This window comes from Pleurodeles waltl, chromosome 4_1 (genome assembly GCF_031143425.1).
Source record: "Pleurodeles waltl isolate 20211129_DDA chromosome 4_1, aPleWal1.hap1.20221129, whole genome shotgun sequence".
Classification (NCBI taxonomy): Eukaryota; Metazoa; Chordata; class Amphibia; order Caudata; family Salamandridae; genus Pleurodeles; species Pleurodeles waltl.
The window spans coordinates 607,774,410-607,794,645 of record NC_090442.1 but is presented as its reverse complement, the minus strand read 5'-3'; the positions used below and the strand labels follow the sequence as shown (position 1 = coordinate 607,794,645).

The following is a 20,236-nucleotide window of genomic DNA, read 5'->3' as shown; positions in this document are numbered from 1 at the left end:
TGAGTATGCCAATTGTGTGAATAAAAAGTTACCAGCAACCAAATTTAGAGGAGAGAGCACAGGTACTGGGGTCCTGGTTAGCAGGATCCCAGTGAAATCATTCAAAAACACTGACAAACTGGCTACATGTGTGGGGGGGGTAACCAAGCTAGAAAGAGGCTACTTTCCTACAGGGGCATGCAGCGCCAGCCCCCAACACAAAACCACCACCCCTCTTCCCCTGGGGCGATTTCGTCCCCAGGAGCCACATCCCCCCGAAGCACGCCACATTTTATTTATGGGGGGTAGAATATATGGCCCCTCTCCCAGGCCGGGTTTGGCCCCTAGGAACCCATCACCCAGCACTCGCCCCTGGTTTGGGACGGGCACACATCTCTCTTCCCCAGGCCGAATTTAGCCCTTAGGCACCCTTCTCCTGGGGGCCTGGCCATATTGTAAATGGGGGGTGGGGGGGGAGTGTCACACAACTTCCCTCCCCAGGCCAATGTCTGGCCCCAGGGACCCCATCTCCCAGGGCCTGGCCAGCTTAAAAAGGGGGGGGGGGGCGGCATGCAACCCCTTTCCCTGGGCCAAATTGGCCCCAGGACCAAAACACCTAGGGGCTCTCCACTTTTTGAAATGGGGAGGGGGGCACGTAGACCTCTCCCTAGGCCGATATCAGTTCTAGCAACCTCGTCCCCTGGGGCCTGGCCAATAATGTTGGGGGGGGCTTTCAGACCCCCCCCCCCCCCCCCCCCCCCCCCCCCCAGCAGCTAATTACTGAAAGGACATTTGACATGTACTTTACATTCATTGTATTTTTTTTCCTTTTTTACGTACTTGATTTCGCTTTTGCCTGAGTTTACATGCTAAGACTGTATTTGCTTTAGCTCCTTTTTCATAATATTCTAGTTAATGTATAATAGAATCACAGTATCTCTCATATACCATTGTTCTAATTCTCCACTGACTTTTCTTAGTTCCCAAGAAATTTTATGAACATGTTGATTTGTATTTGGTACTAATAAACAGAGGGATAGGGAGGAATATTGGTCCAGTGTACAGCCTCCCTAGAGGTATGCAAATCAAGAAAAGTACACTGTTCCAGTTAGGGAGAAAGACAGTAACTATGGGAGGGTCCTATTTTAGGAGCAAAAACCTCACACACCCAAATAGGTGTCATACATCATCATCGTAGTTGCTCCTCGTCAGACTGGCGCTGCAATGTCTGACGGGCTCCACCCCAGATGGGGGGGCTCTTTGCCAGAGTTCTTGTCTGAGATGATGCCAAGACCCTAAGTGTATGCATAAAGAAAGGAGATCAAGAAAAAGGAATCTAAAATTGACTCACTGAACCATAAAGAAGAATCTATTTAATCAGAATATATAGGTCAGAGGCCAAGGTTAAAACTAATCATAAGAGTGAAACAGAGTTAATGGTCAATCACTCTAGAACGGGGGTGGGGAATTTCCACGACATCCCCCATTAAGGTGAACATGTTTCGCGTCTCACAGAGGCCCAAACGGGTCCAGTGACGCTTCTTCAGGACCAAAAATAGACTTGATGTATCTCCTATTTGTGTAAAGTACTAAAAAACTTATACCTGAAATTGTCAGGACAAACTGTATCCAGTCATTCACACTAATATGGAATTGCTAATCCTGTCTGTCGCCCTCTGAAATGAGATAAACATAATTAAGCAATGGTATGTAATATTGACATAAATACCCATAATGACACATTCTTCAACATGCGAGAGGGAGATGGTGATGTCAAACAAAGAGGTGATGCTCAGTGAGAGTGTCAAACAAGTGACCCCAAAAAAAGGTGTAAAAACATCTAGAAAGGGCTTACCGTCCCCATTACGGAGCGGGCTACATGGGACAGAGCGGACCAATGGTCAGGTCTATATATCTCCTCTGGAGTGGGAGAGTAATGTTACACAAATTGTTAATATAATAAATGAGGATGTGCTTATATTGAGCGAAGCGAGTTTGTAAAACATTATGAAAGGCACAATGCTACAACACTATTTTCAATGTAGTAAGAAGACGTCCCAAACAAAACACATCAAAGCAGAATCAACTCATTGGTAGTAAAACGAAAATTATTGATATTCAAATCGTCATTATAAATGCAGTGGTTTTAATATAACTCATCCAATTAATAGAAGCCAATGAATAGTAATAGTGAGTGAGGCAGTGTGCAGAAAAATGAAATGTACAGGAACATATAATCTGAGAGAAATGAGATGTTATCTCACAACCTGACATATCATACAAAAAAGGAGAGAAATAAAGCGCCATAGTGGTTGTCAATGAAAACCATAGTAGGCCGTACTAGACCCTCCTGCGATCTAAAGCGCACAATACACAAAATGAGATCCTCGTAATGAGGGTCCGATTAGTGTCTTAAAAGTAATGCTGATAATCTCGAAGTGCCTGCGGACCCCCGTAGGGTCCCGGACAGATGCTTCATCCGAAGCACCTAACGGTTGCAAAAATCAGCGTAGAAAAAAGTAACAGTGACTTACTGATTTAGGCACAACCTGCCGGCGGGTAACCTACCCGGGTCCGCGTCTCCCGAATGAATGGAGGGACACGGAGGGACCCGGTAAAAGAGTAGTTTGATGCGGAAGTTACCGCCATTCTAAACCGGAACTACTATGGTTACGACGTCCGATCAGGGAGGTCATGAAAAGTGAAGAAGGACTCCCTATAGAACCTTAGATTGCAGCCGCTCTACTTCTATTTTATTTTTCGAAGTTCTTTCACTATTACTAGTCCCTTTTTTATGTTTGCTGTGTTGGGCCCGCAATCTGGGAGTCCTTCTTCACTTTTCATGACCTCCCTGATCGGACGTCGTAACCAGAGTAGTTCCGGTCCCTCCGTGTCCCTCCATTCATTCGGGAGACGCAGACCCGGGTAGGTTACCCGCCGGCAGGTTGTGCCTAAATCAGTAAGTCACTGTTACTTTTTTCTACGCTGAATTTTGCAACCGTTAGGTGCTTCGGATGAAGCATCTGTCCGGGACCCTACGGGGCTCCGCAGGCACTTCGAGATTATCAGCATTACTTTTAAGACACTAATCGGACCCTCATTACGAGGATCTCATTTTGTGTATTGTGCGCTTTAGATCGCAGGAGGGTCTAGTACGGCCTACTATGGTTTTCATTGACAACCACTATGGCGCTTTATTTCTCTCCTTTTTTGTATGATATGTCAGGTTGTGAGATAACATCTCATTTCTCTCAGATTATATGTTCCTGTACATTTCATTTTTCTGCACACTGCCTCACTCACTATTACTATTCATTGGCTTCTATTAATTGGATAAGGTATATTAAAACCACTGCATTTATAATGACGATTTGAATATCAATAATTTTCGTTTTACTACCAATGAGTTGATTCTGCTTTGATGTGTTTTGTTTGGGACGTCTTCTTACTACATTGAAAATAGTGTTGTAGCATTGTGCCTTTCATAATGTTTTACAAACTCGCTTCGCTCAATATAAGCACATCCTCATTTATTATATTAACAATTTGTGTAACATTACTCTCCCACTCCAGAGGAGATATATAGACCTGACCATTGGTCCGCTCTGTCCCATGTAGCCCGCTCCGTAATGGGGACGGTAAGCCCTTTCTAGATGTTTTTACACCTTTTTTTGGGGTCACTTGTTTGACACTCTCACTGAGCATCACCTCTTTGTTTGACATCACCATTTCCCTCTCCCATGTTGAAGAATGTGTCATTATGGGTATTTATGTCAATATTACATACCATTGCTTAATTATGTTTATCTCATTTCAGAGGGCGACAGACAGGATTAGCAATTCCATATTAGTGTGAATGACTGGATACAGTTTGTCCTGACAATTTCAGGTATAAGTTTTTTAGTACTTTACACAAATAGGAGATACATCAAGTCTATTTTTGGTCCTGAAGAAGCGTCACTGGACCCGTTTGGGCCTCTGTGAGACGCGAAACACGTTGACCTTAATGGGGGATGTCGTGGAAATTCCCCACCCCCGTTCTAGAGTGATTGACCATTAACTCTGTTTCACTCTTATGATTAGTTTTAACCTTGGCCTCTGACCTATATATTCTGATTAAATAGATTCTTCTTTATGGTTCAGTGAGTCAATTTTAGATTCCTTTTTCTTGATCTCCTTTCTTTATGCATACACTTAGGGTCTTGGCATCATCTCAGACAAGAACTCCGGCAAAGAGCCCCCCCATCTGGGGTGGAGCCCGTCAGACATTGCAGCGCCAGTCTGACGAGGAGCAACTCCAATGATGAAGCATGACACCTATTTGGGTGTGTGAGGTTTTTGCTCCTTAAATAGGACCCTCCCATAGTTACTGTCTTTCTCCCTAACTGGAACAGTGTACTTTTCTTGATTTGTATTTGGTGTCTATAATGCTCTAATAAAAGAAAGTGAGGTCATAATTGACTGAACTGCATTTGAACAATAACTCGCAACATACGTTTGTACTGTAGATATTGTCAGTAAGACATTGCAGGGACTTTAGTTCCTACCTGTAAAACCCACTGGGCCAAAATCTGCCTTTTCAGTTCAAATTTGCAAGGGCATAACTTGTACTCCTTATCACAAAATCTAATACTAAGGGGGTCATTATGACCCTGGCAATCTTGAGACTGCCAGAGCCGCAGTGGCGGTCCAACAGCCGCATTATGATTCTGGCGGTAGCGCCACAATCGCACCGCCAGTTTTCCTTCACAGGCAGGACTGGCGGTCCTAATGCGCAAGGGCAGCGATACATGCTGTGCTGCCCTGGGGATTACAAGTCCTTTCTCAGCCGGCTGTTACATGGCGGTAGCACCGCTATGTAACTGCTGGCGGAGACGGGGTGCAGGTGGTCCCAGGGGGACCTCTGCACTGCCAGTGCACTTGGCATGGGCAGTGCAGAGGTCCCCCTGGCCAGCCCTGTCGCAATTTTCACTGCCTGCTTTGCAGACAGTGAACATCGCAACGGGTGCTGGTGCGCCCTAAAGTACTACAGCATTTCCGCCAGCTCTATTATGACCTGGTGTCAGTGATGTAGGCCTTTTCTGGCTGGGCCAGCGACCCCCCGGGGAACTCTTGATGGGGCCCGCGGGAAGGTGGCCACACTGGAAACAACCTGACCGTCTGGATTTCAGCGGACTCCTTTTCAGTCCGCCGTAGTCGTATTCGACCCCTAAATGTCTTGATGCTACACTATCTGCTTGTAGGCGAAATTCTGTTGTACTGCTCTTTTAATGGGAGTAGAAACAAGAATTTCTTTCAAGCCTGGTACTCATGCTTTTTAAAATATGAAATGCTGTTTGTCTGCTTTTGTATTGGTGTCCGACAAAGGTTAGGTCAACAGTAAGAAAGAGCAGAAACTTGGTCTGAATGAGCCCTGCATTAAAAAAACGCACTCTGTAAGGAAATGCCTCCTTGGCATGGTTGCCCCCTGACTTTTTGCCTTTGCTGATGCTATGTTTACAATTGAAAGTGTGCTGAGGCCTGCTAACCAGGCCCCAGCACCAGTGTTCTTTCCCTAACCTGTACTTTTGTATCCACAATTGGCAGACCCTGGCATCCAGATAAGTCCCTTGTAACTGGTACTTCTAGTACCAAGGGCCCTGATGCCAAGGAAGGTCTCTAAGGGCTGCAGCATGTCTTATGCCACCCTGGAGACCTCTCACTCAGCACAGACACACTGCTTGCCAGCTTGTGTGTGCTAGTGAGGACAAAACGAGTAAGTCGACATGGCAGTCCCCTCAGGGTGCCATGCCAGCCTCTCACTGCCTATGCAGTATAGGTAAGACACCCCTCTAGCAGGCCTTACAGCCCTAAGGCAGGGTGCACTATACCATAGGTGAGGGTACCAGTGCATGAGCATGGTACCCCTACAGTGTCTAAACAAAACCTTAGACATTGTAAGTGCAGGGTAGCCATAAGAGTATATGGTCTGGGAGTCTGTCAAACACGAACTCCACAGCACCATAATGGCTACACTGAAAACTGGGAAGTTTGGTATCAAACTTCTCAGCACAATAAATGCACACTGATGCCAGTGTACATTTTATTGTAAAATACACCACAGAGGGCACCTTAGAGGTGCCCCCTGAAACTTAACCGACTGTCTGTGTAGGCTGACTAGTTCCAGCAGCCTGCCACACCAGAGACATGTTGCTGGCCCCATGGGGAGAGTGCCTTTGTCACTCTGAGGCCAGTAACAAAGCCTGCACTGGGTGGAGATGCTAACACCTCCCCCAGGCAGGAGCTGTGACACCTGGCGGTGAGCCTCAAAGGCTCACCCCTTTGTCACAGCCCAGCAGGGCACTCCAGCTTAGTGGAGTTGCCCGCCCCCTCCGGCCACGGCCCCCACTTTTGGCGGCAAGGCTGGAGGGAACAAAGAAAGAAACAAGGAGGAGTCACTGGCCAGTCAGGACAGCCCCTAAGGTGTCCTGAGCTGAGGTGACTCTGACTTTTAGAAATCCTCCATCTTGCAGATGGAGGATTCCCCCAATAGGGTTAGGATTGTGACCCCCTCCCCTTGGGAGGAGGCACAAAGAGGGTGTACCCACCCTCAGGGCTAGTAGCCATTGGCTACTAACCCCCCAGACCTAAACACGCCCTTAAATTTAGTATTTAAGGGCTACCCTGAACCCTAGAAAATTAGATTCCTGCAACAACAAGAAGGACTGCCTAGCTGAAAACCCCTGCAGAGGAAGACCAGAAGACAACAACTGCCTTGGCTCCAGAAACTCACCGGCCTGTCTCCTGCCTTCCAAAGAACTCTGCTCCAGCGACGCCTTCCAAAGGGACCAGCGACCTCTGAATCCTCTGAGGACTGCCCTGCTTCGAAAAAGACAAGAAACTCCCGAGGACAGCGGACCTGCTCCAAAAAGACTGCAACTTTGTTTCAAGAAGCAGCTTTAAAGAACCCTGCAACTCCCCGCAAGAAGCGTGAGACTTGCAACACTGCACCCGCCGACCCGACTCGGCTGGTGGAGAACCAACACCTCAGGGAGGACCCCCGGACTACTCTACGACTGTGAGTACCAAAATCTGTCCCCCCTGAGCCCCCACAGCGCCGCCTGCAGAGGGAATCCCGAGGCTTCCCCTGACCGCGACTCTCTGAAACCTAAGTCCCGACGCCTGGAAAAGACCCTGCACCCGCAGCCCCCAGGACCTGAAGGACCGGACTTTCACTGCAGAAGTGACCCCCAGGAGTCCCTCTCCCTTGCCCAAGTGGAGGTTTCCCCGAGGAAGCCCCCCCTTGCCTGCCTGCAGCGCTGAAGAGATCCCTTGATCTCTCATTGACTTACATTGCGAACCCGACGCTTGTTCTAACACTGCACCCGGCCGCCCCCGCGCCGCTGAGGGTGAAATTTCTGTGTGGGCTTGTGTCCCCCCCGGTGCCCTACAAAACCCCCCTGGTCTGCCCTCCGAAGACGTGGGTACTTACCTGCAAGCAGACCGGAACCGGGGCACCCCCTTCTCTCCATTCTAGCCTATGTGTTTTGGGCACCACTTTGAACTCTGCACCTGACCGGCCCTGAGCTGCTGGTGTGGTGACTTTGGGGTTGCTCTGAACCCCCAACGGTGAGCTACCTTGGACCAAGAACTGAACCCTGTAAGTGTCTTACTTACCTGGTAAAACTAACAAAAACTTACCTCCCCCAGGAACTGTGAAAATTGCACTAAGTGTCCACTTTTGAAATAGCTATTTGTGAATAACTTGAAAAGTATACATGCAATTGAAATGATTCAAAGTTCCTAATGTACTTACCTGCAATACCTTTCAAACAAGATATTACATGTTAAATTTGAACCTGTGGTTCTTAAAATAAACTAAGAAAATATATTTTTCTATAACAAAACCTATTGGCTGGATTTGTCTCTGAGTGTGTGTACCTCATTTATTGTCTATGTGTATGTACAACAAATGCTTAACACTACTCCTTGGATAAGCCTACTGCTCGACCACACTACCACAAAATAGAGCATTAGTATTATCTCTTTTTACCACTATTTTACCTCTAAGGGGAACCCTTGGACTCTGTGCATGCTATTCCTTACTTTGAAATAGCACATACAGAGCCAACTTCCTACATTGGTGGCAGCGGTGGGATACAAGACTTTGCATTTGCTGGACTACTCAGCCAATACCTGATCACACGACAAATTCCAAAATTGTCATTAGAAATTGATTTTTGCAATTTGAAAAGTTTTCTAAATTCTTAAAAGACCTGCTAGGGCCTTGTGTTAGATCCTGTTTAGCATTTCTTTTAGAGTTTAAAAGTTTGTAAAAGTTTGAATTAGATTCTAGAACCAGTTGTAGATTCTTAAAAAGTATTCCAACTTTTAGAAGCAAAATGTCTAGCACAGATGTGACTGTGGTGGAACTCGACACCACACCTTACCTCCATCTTAAGATGAGGGAGCTAAGGTCACTCTGTAAAATAAAGAAAATAACAATGGGCCCCAAACCTACCAAAATACAGCTCCAGGAGCTTTTGGCAGAGTTTGAAAAGGCCAACCCCTCTGAGGGTGGCAACTCAGAGGAAGAGGATAGTGACTTGGAGGAAAATTCCCCCCTACCAGTCCTATCTAGGGAGAACAGGGTCCCTCAAACCCTGACTCCAAAAATAATAGTCAGAGATGCTGGTTCCCTCACAGGAGAGACCAACACCTCTGAAATCACGGAGGATAACCCCAGTGAAGAGGACATCCAGTTAGCCAGGATGGCCAAAAGATTGGCTTTGGAAAGACAGATCCTAGCCATAGAGAGGGAAAGACAAGAGATGGGCCTAGGACCCATCAATGGTGGCAGCAACATAAATAGGGTCAGAGATTCTCCTGACATGTTGAAAATCCCTAAAGGGATTGTAACTAAATATGAAGATGGTGATGACATCACCAAATGGTTCACAGCTTTTGAGAGGGCTTGTGTAACCAGAAAAGTGAACAGATCTCACTGGGGTGCTCTCCTTTGGGAAATGTTCACAGGAAAGTGTAGGGATAGACTCCTCACACTCTCTGGACAAGATGCAGAATCTTATGACCTCATGAAGGGTACCCTGATTGAGGGCTTTGGATTCTCCACTGAGGAGTATAGGATTAGATTCAGGGGGGCTCAAAAATCCTCGAGCCAGACCTGGGTTGACTTTGTAGACTACTCAGTGAAAACACTAGATGGTTGGATTCAAGGCAGTGGTGTAAGTAATCATGATGGGCTGTACAATTTATTTGTGAAGGAACACCTATTGAGTAATTGTTTCAATGATAAACTGCATCAGCATCTGGTAGACCTAGGACCAATTTCTCCCCAAGAATTGGGAAAGAAGGCGGACCATTGGGTCAAGACAAGGGTGTCCAAGACTTCAACAGGGGGTGACCAAAAGAAAGGGGTCACAAAGACTCCCCAGGGGAAGGGTGATGAGACAGCCAAAACTAAAAATAGTAAAGAGTCTTCTACAGGCCCCCAAAAACCTGCACAGGAGGGTGGGCCCAGAGCCTCTTCACAAAACAATGGGTACAAGGGTAAAAACTTTGATCCCAAAAAGGCCTGGTGTCATAGCTGTAAACAGCATGGACACCAAACTGGAGACAAGGCCTGTCCCAAGAAAGGTTCCACTCCAAACTCCCATCCAGGTAACACTGGTATGGCTAGTCTCCAAGTGGGATCAACAGTGTGCCCAGAGCAAATCAGGGTCCACACTGAAGCTACTCTAGTTTCTGAGGGTGGGGTGGATTTAGCCACACTAGCTGTCTGGCCGCCTAACATGCAAAAATACAGACAGCAACTCTTAATTAATGGGACTAGAATAGAGGGCCTGAGGGATACAGGTGCCAGTGTCACCATGGTGACAGAGAAACTGGTTTCCCCTGGCCAATACCTGACTGGAAAAACTTACACAGTCACCAACGCTGACAATCAGAGAAAAGTACATCCCATGGCAATGGTTACTTTAGAATGGGGAGGGGTCAATGGCCTGAAACAGGTGGTGGTCTCCTCAAATATCCCAGTGGACTGTCTGCTTGGAAATGACCTGGAGTCCTCAGCATGGGCTGAGGTAGAACTAAAAACCCATGCAGCAATGCTGGGTATCCCTGAACTGGTGTGTGTGAAAACAAGAGCACAGTGCAAGGCACAGGGTGAACAAGTAGAGCTGGAGTCTGGAAGAATGGCCCAGCCTACCAAGAGAACAGGAAAGTCAGTTGGGAAACCAACTGCAACACAGCAAAAGAAAGGGAACCTCTCTTCTCAGGAAGAATTTCTGCCCTCTGAGGGAACTGAGCCTTTGGGGCTTGAACCTTATCAGGTTGAGCTCTTAGGCCCAGGGGGACCCTCAAGGGAGGAGCTGTGTAAGGGACAAGAAACCTGTCCCTCTCTTGAAGGCCTTAGGCAGCAAGCTGCTGAAGAGTCCAAGGGCAAGAAAAATGGAACACATAGGGTCTATTGGGAAGATGGACTCCTGTACACTGAGGCCAGAGACCCCAAACCTGGTGCCACTAGGAGAGTGGTAGTGCCTCAGCTGTTCAGAGGGTTCATCCTAACATTGGCCCATGACATTCCCCTTGCTGGACATTTGGGACAAACCAAGACGTGGGAGAGGTTAGTCAACCACTTCTACTGGCCCAATATGTCCAACATGGTTAAGGAGTTTTGCCTCTCCTGCCCCACCTGTCAAGCCAGTGGTAAGACAGGTGGGCACCCAAAGGCCCCCCTCATTCCACTTCCAGTGGTGGGGGTCCCCTTTGAAAGAGTGGGTGTGGACATAGTTGGTCCACTGGAACCTCCCACAGCCTCAGGAAATATGTATATCCTGGTAGTAGTGGATCATGCTACCAGGTATCCTGAAGCTATTCCCCTTAGGTCGACTACTGCCCCTGCAGTAGCCAAGGCCCTCATTGGTATCTTTACCAGAGTGGGTTTCTTTAAGGAGGTGGTGTCTGACAGAGGTACCAACTTCATGTCAGCATACCTGAAACATATGTGGAATGAGTGTGGGGTGACTTATAAATTCACTACACCTTACCATCCACAAACTAATGGCTTGGTTGAGAGATTCAACAAGACATTAAAAGGCATGATCATGGGGCTCCCAGAAAAACTCAAAAGGAGATGGGATGTCCTCTTGCCATGTCTGCTTTTCGCTTACAGAGAGGTGCCACAGAAGGGAGTAGGATTCTCACCCTTTGAACTTCTGTTTGGTCATCCTGTAAGGGGACCACTTGCTCTTGTTAAAGAAGGCTGGGAGAGACCTCTCCATGAGCCTAAACAAGACATAGTGGACTATGTACTTGGCCTTCGCTCTAGAATGGCAGAGTACATGGAAAAGGCAACCAAAAACCTTGAGGCCAGCCAACAGCTCCAAAAGTTTTGGTATGACCAAAAGGCTGCACTGGTTGAGTTCCAACCAGGGCAGAAAGTCTGGGTTCTGGAGCCTGTGGCTCCCAGGGCACTCCAGGACAAATGGAGTGGCCCTTACCCAGTACTAGAAAGGAAGAGTCAGGTCACCTACCTGGTGGACCTGGGCACAAGCAGGAGCCCCAAGAGGGTGATCCATGTGAACCGCCTTAAGCTCTTCCATGACAGGGCTGATGTGAATCTGTTGATGGTAACAGATGAGGATCAGGAGGCAGAGAGTGAACCTCTCCCTGATCTTCTGTCATCAGACCCAAAAGATGGCACAGTAGATGGAGTGATCTACTCAGACACCCTCTCTGGCCAACAGCAAGCTGATTGTAGGAGAGTCCTACAACAGTTTCCTGAACTCTTCTCCTTAACCCCTGGTCAGACACACCTGTGTACCCATGATGTGGACACAGGAGACAGCATGCCTGTCAAGAACAAAATCTTTAGACAATCTGACCATGTTAAGGAAAGCATCAAGGTGGAAGTCCACAAGATGCTGGAATTGGGAGTAATTGAGCGCTCTGACAGCCCCTGGGCTAGCCCAGTGGTCTTAGTCCCCAAACCTCACACCAAAGATGGAAAGAAAGAGATGAGGTTTTGTGTGGACTACAGAGGGCTCAATTCTGTCACCAAGACAGATGCTCATCCAATTCCAAGAGCTGATGAGCTCATAGATAAATTAGGTGCTGCCAAATTCTTAAGTACCTTTGACTTGACAGCAGGGTACTGGCAAATAAAAATGGCACCTGGAGCAAAAGAGAAAACAGCATTCTCCACACCTGATGGGCATTATCAGTTTACTGTTATGCCCTTTGGTTTAAAGAATGCCCCTGCCACCTTCCAAAGGTTGGTGAATCAAGTCCTTGCTGGCTTGGAGTCCTTTAGCACAGCTTATCTTGATGATATTGCTGTCTTTAGCTCCACCTGGCAGGATCACCTGGTCCACCTGAAGAAGGTTTTGAAGGCTCTGCAATCTGCAGGTCTCTCTATCAAGGCATCCAAATGCCAGATAGGGCAGGGAACTGTGGTTTACTTGGGCCACCTTGTAGGTGGAGGCCAAGTTCAGCCACTCCAACCCAAGATCCAGACTATTCTGGACTGGGTAGCTCCAAAAACCCAGACTCAAGTCAGGGCATTCCTTGGCTTGACTGGGTATTACAGGAGGTTTGTGAAGGGATATGGATCCATTGTGACAGCCCTCACTGAACTCACCTCCAAGAAAATGCCCAAGAAAGTGGACTGGACTGTGGAATGCCAACAGGCCTTTGACACCCTGAAACAAGCAATGTGCTCAGCACCAGTTCTCAAAGCTCCAGATTATTCTAAGCAGTTCATTGTGCAGACTGATGCCTCTGAACATGGGATAGGGGCAGTTTTGTCCCAAACAAATGATGATGGCCTTGACCAGCCTGTTGCTTTCATTAGCAGGAGGTTACTCCCCAGGGAGCAGCGTTGGAGTGCCATTGAGAGGGAGGCCTTTGCTGTGGTTTGGTCCCTGAAGAAGCTGAGACCATACCTCTTTGGGACTCACTTCCTAGTTCAAACTGACCACAGACCTCTCAAATGGCTGATGCAAATGAAAGGTGAAAATCCTAAACTGTTGAGGTGGTCCATCTCCCTACAGGGAATGGACTTTATAGTGGAACACAGACCTGGGACTGCCCATGCCAATGCAGATGGCCTTTCCAGGTTCTTCCACTTAGAAAATGAAGACTCTCTTGGGAAAGGTTAGTCTCATCCTCTTTCGTTTGGGGGGGGTTGTGTAAGGAAATGCCTCCTTGGCATGGTTGCCCCCTGACTTTTTGCCTTTGCTGATGCTATGTTTACAATTGAAAGTGTGCTGAGGCCTGCTAACCAGGCCCCAGCACCAGTGTTCTTTCCCTAACCTGTACTTTTGTATCCACAATTGGCAGACCCTGGCATCCAGATAAGTCCCTTGTAACTGGTACTTCTAGTACCAAGGGCCCTGATGCCAAGGAAGGTCTCTAAGGGCTGCAGCATGTCTTATGCCACCCTGGAGACCTCTCACTCAGCACAGACACACTGCTTGCCAGCTTGTGTGTGCTAGTGAGGACAAAACGAGTAAGTCGACATGGCACTCCCCTCAGGGTGCCATGCCAGCCTCTCACTGCCTATGCAGTATAGGTAAGACACCCCTCTAGCAGGCCTTACAGCCCTAAGGCAGGGTGCACTATACCATAGGTGAGGGTACCAGTGCATGAGCATGGTACCCCTACAGTGTCTAAACAAAACCTTAGACATTGTAAGTGCAGGGTAGCCATAAGAGTATATGGTCTGGGAGTCTGTCAAATACGAACTCCACAGCACCATAATGGCTACACTGAAAACTGGGAAGTTTGGTATCAAACTTCTCAGCACAATAAATGCACACTGATGCCAGTGTACATTTTATTGTAAAATACACCACAGAGGGCACCTTAGAGGTGCCCCCTGAAACTTAACCGACTGTCTGTGTAGGCTGACTAGTTCCAGCAGCCTGCCACACCAGAGACATGTTGCTGGCCCCATGGGGAGAGTGCCTTTGTCACTCTGAGGCCAGTAACAAAGCCTGCACTGGGTGGAGATGCTAACACCTCCCCCAGGCAGGAGCTGTGACACCTGGCGGTGAGCCTCAAAGGCTCACCCCTTTGTCACAGCCCAGCAGGGCACTCCAGCTTAGTGGAGTTGCCCGCCCCCTCCGGCCACGGCCCCCACTTTTGGCGGCAAGGCTGGAGGGAACAAAGAAAGAAACAAGGAGGAGTCACTGGCCAGTCAGGACAGCCCCTAAGGTGTCCTGAGCTGAGGTGACTCTGACTTTTAGAAATCCTCCATCTTGCAGATGGAGGATTCCCCCAATAGGGTTAGGATTGTGACCCCCTCCCCTTGGGAGGAGGCACAAAGAGGGTGTACCCACCCTCAGGGCTAGTAGCCATTGGCTACTAACCCCCCAGACCTAAACACGCCCTTAAATTTAGTATTTAAGGGCTACCCTGAACCCTAGAAAATTAGATTCCTGCAACAACAAGAAGGACTGCCTAGCTGAAAACCCCTGCAGAGGAAGACCAGAAGACAACAACTGCCTTGGCTCCAGAAACTCACCGGCCTGTCTCCTGCCTTCCAAAGAACTCTGCTCCAGCGACGCCTTCCAAAGGGACCAGCGACCTCTGAATCCTCTGAGGACTGCCCTGCTTCGAAAAAGACAAGAAACTCCCGAGGACAGCGGACCTGCTCCAAAAAGACTGCAACTTTGTTTCAAGAAGCAGCTTTAAAGAACCCTGCAACTCCCCGCAAGAAGCGTGAGACTTGCAACACTGCACCCGGCGACCCGACTCGGCTGGTGGAGAACCAACACCTCAGGGAGGACCCCCGGACTACTCTACGACTGTGAGTACCAAAATCTGTCCCCCCTGAGCCCCCACAGCGCCGCCTGCAGAGGGAATCCCGAGGCTTCCCCTGACCGCGACTCTCTGAAACCTAAGTCCCGACGCCTGGAAAAGACCCTGCACCCGCAGCCCCCAGGACCTGAAGGACCGGACTTTCACTGCAGAAGTGACCCCCAGGAGTCCCTCTCCCTTGCCCAAGTGGAGGTTTCCCCGAGGAAGCCCCCCCTTGCCTGCCTGCAGCGCTGAAGAGATCCCTTGATCTCTCATTGACTTACATTGCGAACCCGACGCTTGTTCTAACACTGCACCCGGCCGCCCCCGCGCCGCTGAGGGTGAAATTTCTGTGTGGGCTTGTGTCCCCCCCGGTGCCCTACAAAACCCCCCTGGTCTGCCCTCCGAAGACGCGGGTACTTACCTGCAAGCAGACCGGAACCGGGGCACCCCCTTCTCTCCATTCTAGCCTATGTGTTTTGGGCACCACTTTGAACTCTGCACCTGACCGGCCCTGAGCTGCTGGTGTGGTGACTTTGGGGTTGCTCTGAACCCCCAACGGTGGGCTACCTTGGACCAAGAACTGAACCCTGTAAGTGTCTTACTTACCTGGTAAAACTAACAAAAACTTACCTCCCCCAGGAACTGTGAAAATTGCACTAAGTGTCCACTTTTGAAATAGCTATTTGTGAATAACTTGAAAAGTATACATGCAATTGAAATGATTCAAAGTTCCTAATGTACTTACCTGCAATACCTTTCAAACAAGATATTACATGTTAAATTTGAACCTGTGGTTCTTAAAATAAACTAAGAAAAGATATTTTTCTATAACAAAACCTATTGGCTGGATTTGTCTCTGAGTGTGTGTACCTCATTTATTGTCTATGTGTATGTACAACAAATGCTTAACACTACTCCTTGGATAAGCCTACTGCTCGACCACACTACCACAAAATAGAGCATTAGTATTATCTCTTTTTACCACTATTTTACCTCTAAGGGGAACCCTTGGACACTGTGCATGCTATTCCTTACTTTGAAATAGCACATACAGAGCCAACTTCCTACACACTCATACTGGGGTTTGCGTGGAGGATGAAACCGGTATGTGTAAGTGTGTGTGTGTGTGTATATTACACCCTGTAGAAGTGTCTTCCTTCTCTGCTTCCGCTGTCTTTTGTGCAAACAGTTACTTGATAATAATTCAGTAACCTACTGTGTGAATTGTTTTATCCATGGTAGTAGATTTAATTAATAGTGTTGGTTTTTCTGTAATTTGTTTTGTCTTTTTTTCTTAGGCTTGTGGTGCAGTTAGCCCGAGACCTCCAAACAGACTTTTATCCCCATTTTCAAGACTTCTTTTTTACAGCCACCTCTTTACTGGATTCCAAGGATACAGAGCTGCTGGAATGGGTGTTCACAACTCTTTCCTATCTTTACAAATACCTGTGGAGGCTAATGGTGAAGGATATGCCAAGTATATACAGGTGGAGTATTCTGTGCAGTAAAATGGCAAATTAAATCAATTTTGTATTGTATCTTATGTACTAATACAGTTATGCTCATTGAATGTGTAAAATGAAATATTTCACACAGTCACGGATTACATTCAGTTCACTTTTGGAAATAAGTAACAGACCCAGGAGCCCCACTAATTCAATTATACTAATTGAGTGTGTAAAATGAAAGTGTTTCACACAGCCATTGATTAAATGTAATTCTCTTTTGGAACATGTAACTGATCCAGAGCCTGTTCGGCACTCTATTCAGCATCTGCTGTAACATTAGTACCACTCCTGAGTGTATAACTCTTAACCAGGTAACAAAGAGCCTTTCTTCTTGGCTTTACAAGTTGCTCAAAATCCACTTGTATCATGCTCAGCGCAGGGTTTTTGTGGTGTTAAGATTAGTGCAACAATTCATGTATTTGCTGTCTTGAAAAGGCTTCGATCTATTTTGAGACTCTTCAAACATCATTTGTCTCAACATTATTTTTTTTTGTTTTTACATTATTATAATTGAATTCAATGTAGCCTTAAGCCAATATTTTGTTTATGGTAGGTTTCTCTGTTTTCTCACACGAGAAAACAATTGTTTGGTGTCATCGTCTGTAGTTCTGATCTGCTTTCATACGAAGCAACTGAAGGCTACATAAAGAATGGCAGTTTGCAGCACAATACAAGACTCTAACTTGAATGCGGGCAACAATTTGATTCTCTTTTTATAACGCAGAAGGCAGGATAGACATCAATAGGATGTGAATGTGGTTAATAAATATAGGAGTCGGTGCAACATTAGTTTTCATACTTCCAAATGTTTAGAGGTGGTAACAATGCAATGGTAGCATTTAAGGCTGTGATCATAAGAGCATTACACTATTGATATCCTTTCACTTTGCTAGTATTCTATGAATCAGAGAGCATACCTGATTCCTTCTCCTGCTGTATTGATTGAATAAGTAAATACATAAAAGCAAAAGATATTCCTATCATCCAGGCGTGAGATACTGACACAAACCAAATGAAATCATATATAAAATAATTTGCATATTAGGCTAATGAATAAACTTTGATTTACCTTATACTAACCTTATAATAAAGTTGTCACCTCACTAATTTAAGTATAAAAGGTACAACAGCTGCTTCCTTTACTTTGGTGCCTCCATCTGGAACTTGCTATCGAACCACCTGAGACTTGAAAATTACAACGTCAAATTTAGAAAATTCCTGAAGATGCATATTTTTCAATCTGGAATTAAGATAATCCTGCTGTCCGAGGAGCAGCATATTGTAGCTTTTACCTAATCCGTAAATGGTATTCACTTAAATACCTGGTGCATTCACACACACTTACTTCGCTCCCACCCTTCAGTTGTTTTGAGACCATCAACAAAACCCCAAAATAACGAAGTAAATAAATAATAAGCATTAAGAATCATGCACAGACTGCCAAGAAAGTACAGCATAATTTGTCAAAAACATACACTTTCAACAGAAATTATTACTGACCTGGTATATAATTCTGGAGTCCCCTCCTATTAGCCAGTTAATTTGGTCACATTTGTAGGGTTATTTCATGTGTAGTTTTATTCTCCCACTAAATTGTCATTGTTTGAAAGAGGGCCCCATAATAACGCTTTGTGTAATACTGTAAGATATGCTCTCTGTAGGTAACTGGACTTCTTTACAGATGTCCCCACATTTTTCCCCCCTTTAGTACTACTAGATGCTGGTCTTTCACTCGGATAGTGCACTGAGGCCTACTAATCAGACCTCAGTGACAGTGCTCCTTCCTTAGAGGTGCCCCCTGAAACCCTAGAAGCCCACTAGTGTGCTGGCTGACTGGTCTGGTCAAGTGTGTCACCACAGATGAATTTGTGACACCCTGGAGATGAGAACCCAAGCTCTCTGAGGTCAGAAACAGTACCTGCTCTGGCTGGAAGTGTCATCACCTACTCAGCAGGATGGTTAGTACATCTGCATCCCAAAGCCAGGGACTTCAAAGTCCCTGCCTCCTTTGATATTCGACCCTGGCTTCCGCCAGACCTGTGAGAGGCAACCCCCTTCCCTGAGACCCATTTGGCACCAGGACAAGAAGGAAATTAGATAGTCATAAGGCGTATTACACTGTCAGGCTAGTCTCACCCATAGGTTGGGCTACCTGAAGTGAACACAAAAAGAGAAATTCCACTATTAAGTGTGTGGTGAAATTAGGAACTCTGGAAAAGGGTTAGGCTCACTCCACACTGGAAGTGGTCAAATAGGAGGGGGTAGTGACCCCAAGTGTAAGTAGCCCATTGGCTACTACCCTGTTTTCCCCTTAACACCCCTGAATTCAGTTTTTATGTGCCCCCCTGACACCAGGAACTCAGACGGAAGAAGAAGGACATCGAAGAGCCGCTAGAACCAAGGGGCAGCAAATGACTTGGCACCAACCCGGCCTGCCTGCCTGCTGTCCTCAACAATTGCTATAAAAAGAACTCGTACTGCAGCTGATCAGCATCAAAAAGCCTGGGAAGGCTGCCTGTACTTGCATCTTGCCTGCTCATTTGTAGGCATCAGAGTCTGACTTGAGAGTCAGCGTGCCAGCGTGACCCTGCCAGACAAAGCAACACTGCACCGAGCCCTCAGCCTGAGCAGGAGTGCACTGACAGTGTCTATGAGATCCAGATACCCTCCAAAGCTGAGCCCCTCTTTGGGTTTGTCCGGATTGGACCCCCAGTCCCTGCCCACAGCCTCTTAGTGCAGGACATCGAAACCGCAAAAGCCTTGAAATGCTAAAACCCAACACCTGAAAGCACCACTGCACCCAAACCCACCAGTCCGAGTCCAAGTGTGCCAGTGGTGCCTACGAGGTCCCAAGACGCTTGAGGACTTAGCCCCACTTGGGTTTACCTGGAGTAGTCCTCCAGTCCTGCCTGCAGCCTGTTTTCGCAGACGGCCGAGAACTGCAAGTTTCTACAACAACTCAACCATGCCAGACGAGGACCCACTGCAAATGCGCCTCCCAGCCCAAGATGCCATGGACCAGTGGTGTGTCTGTATGCCCAAGACCCTAAAAACTTGAACCCCCCTTTAGGATCACCCAGTCCCCCTTGCAGCCTATTTCCCCAGGACCATTCCCCATAAAGTGAATGCGACAACTGATGCTGGAAAGCACCTTGGCACCTGGATGCCCCTGCGCCTCCTGAAATGACATATTGGTGCTACCTTGGACTTTGCCCCATACTTACCTTAACTCCAGAAGAACAGTCCTGTAAGTCTTTGCCAAGTACCCATTTGCAGTATATGCTTCTTTTCCCATAGGATAGTATTACCACATTAAAGTCAATGCAAGTGGATTTGCTGGATACTTTAAAACTGCTGACTTAAAAAGTACTTATCCAGTAGCCTAGTTTTTGGTGTTAAAAATATATAAATATGTGTTCGATGGCATGTGTAGCTGCAGATACACATGTTGTGCATAGCCCGCCATCTGGTGTTGGGACGGAGTGTTACAAGTTGTTTTTCTTCGAAGAAGTCTTTCGAGTCACGAGACCGAGGGACTCCTCCTCTTTTGCTTCCATTGCGCATGGGCGTCGACTCCATCTTCGATTGTTTTCTTTCCGCCATCGGGTTCGGACGTGTTCCTTTTCGCTCCGGGTTTCGGAACGGAAAGATAGTTAAAAATTCGGAAAATTACGTCGGTATTGTTGCGTTCGGGATCGGGTTAGATAGAATCGACACCGAATCGAATCGTGAAGAGCTCCGGTAGCCCTTCGGGGTAATTTCGATCCCCCGTCGGGGCCTGGTCGGCCCGACCGCGTGTAACATCGAGGCTGATGGAACGGACCCCGTTCCGATTCTGTCCTAAATGCCACAACAAATACCCATATACAGACCAACATTTGGTCTGTAACCTGTGCCTGTCGCCCACACAAGGAAGAAACTTGTGAGGCCTGTCGTGCGTTTCG

The 20,236-nt window shown here is 47.2% G+C and overlaps 1 protein-coding gene across 1 annotated transcript in view; it reads left to right on the top strand.

The window, feature by feature from the left end:
- The window catches only part of UTP20 (UTP20 small subunit processome component), a 966,235-nt gene that overhangs the window by 50,575 nt on the left and 895,424 nt on the right, over nt 1-20,236 (top strand). The window contains exon 5 of the mRNA XM_069229033.1: nt 16,083-16,271. Within this exon, the coding sequence (XP_069085134.1) occupies nt 16,083-16,271 (189 nt within the window). The remainder of the gene's footprint in view (nt 1-16,082; nt 16,272-20,236) is intronic.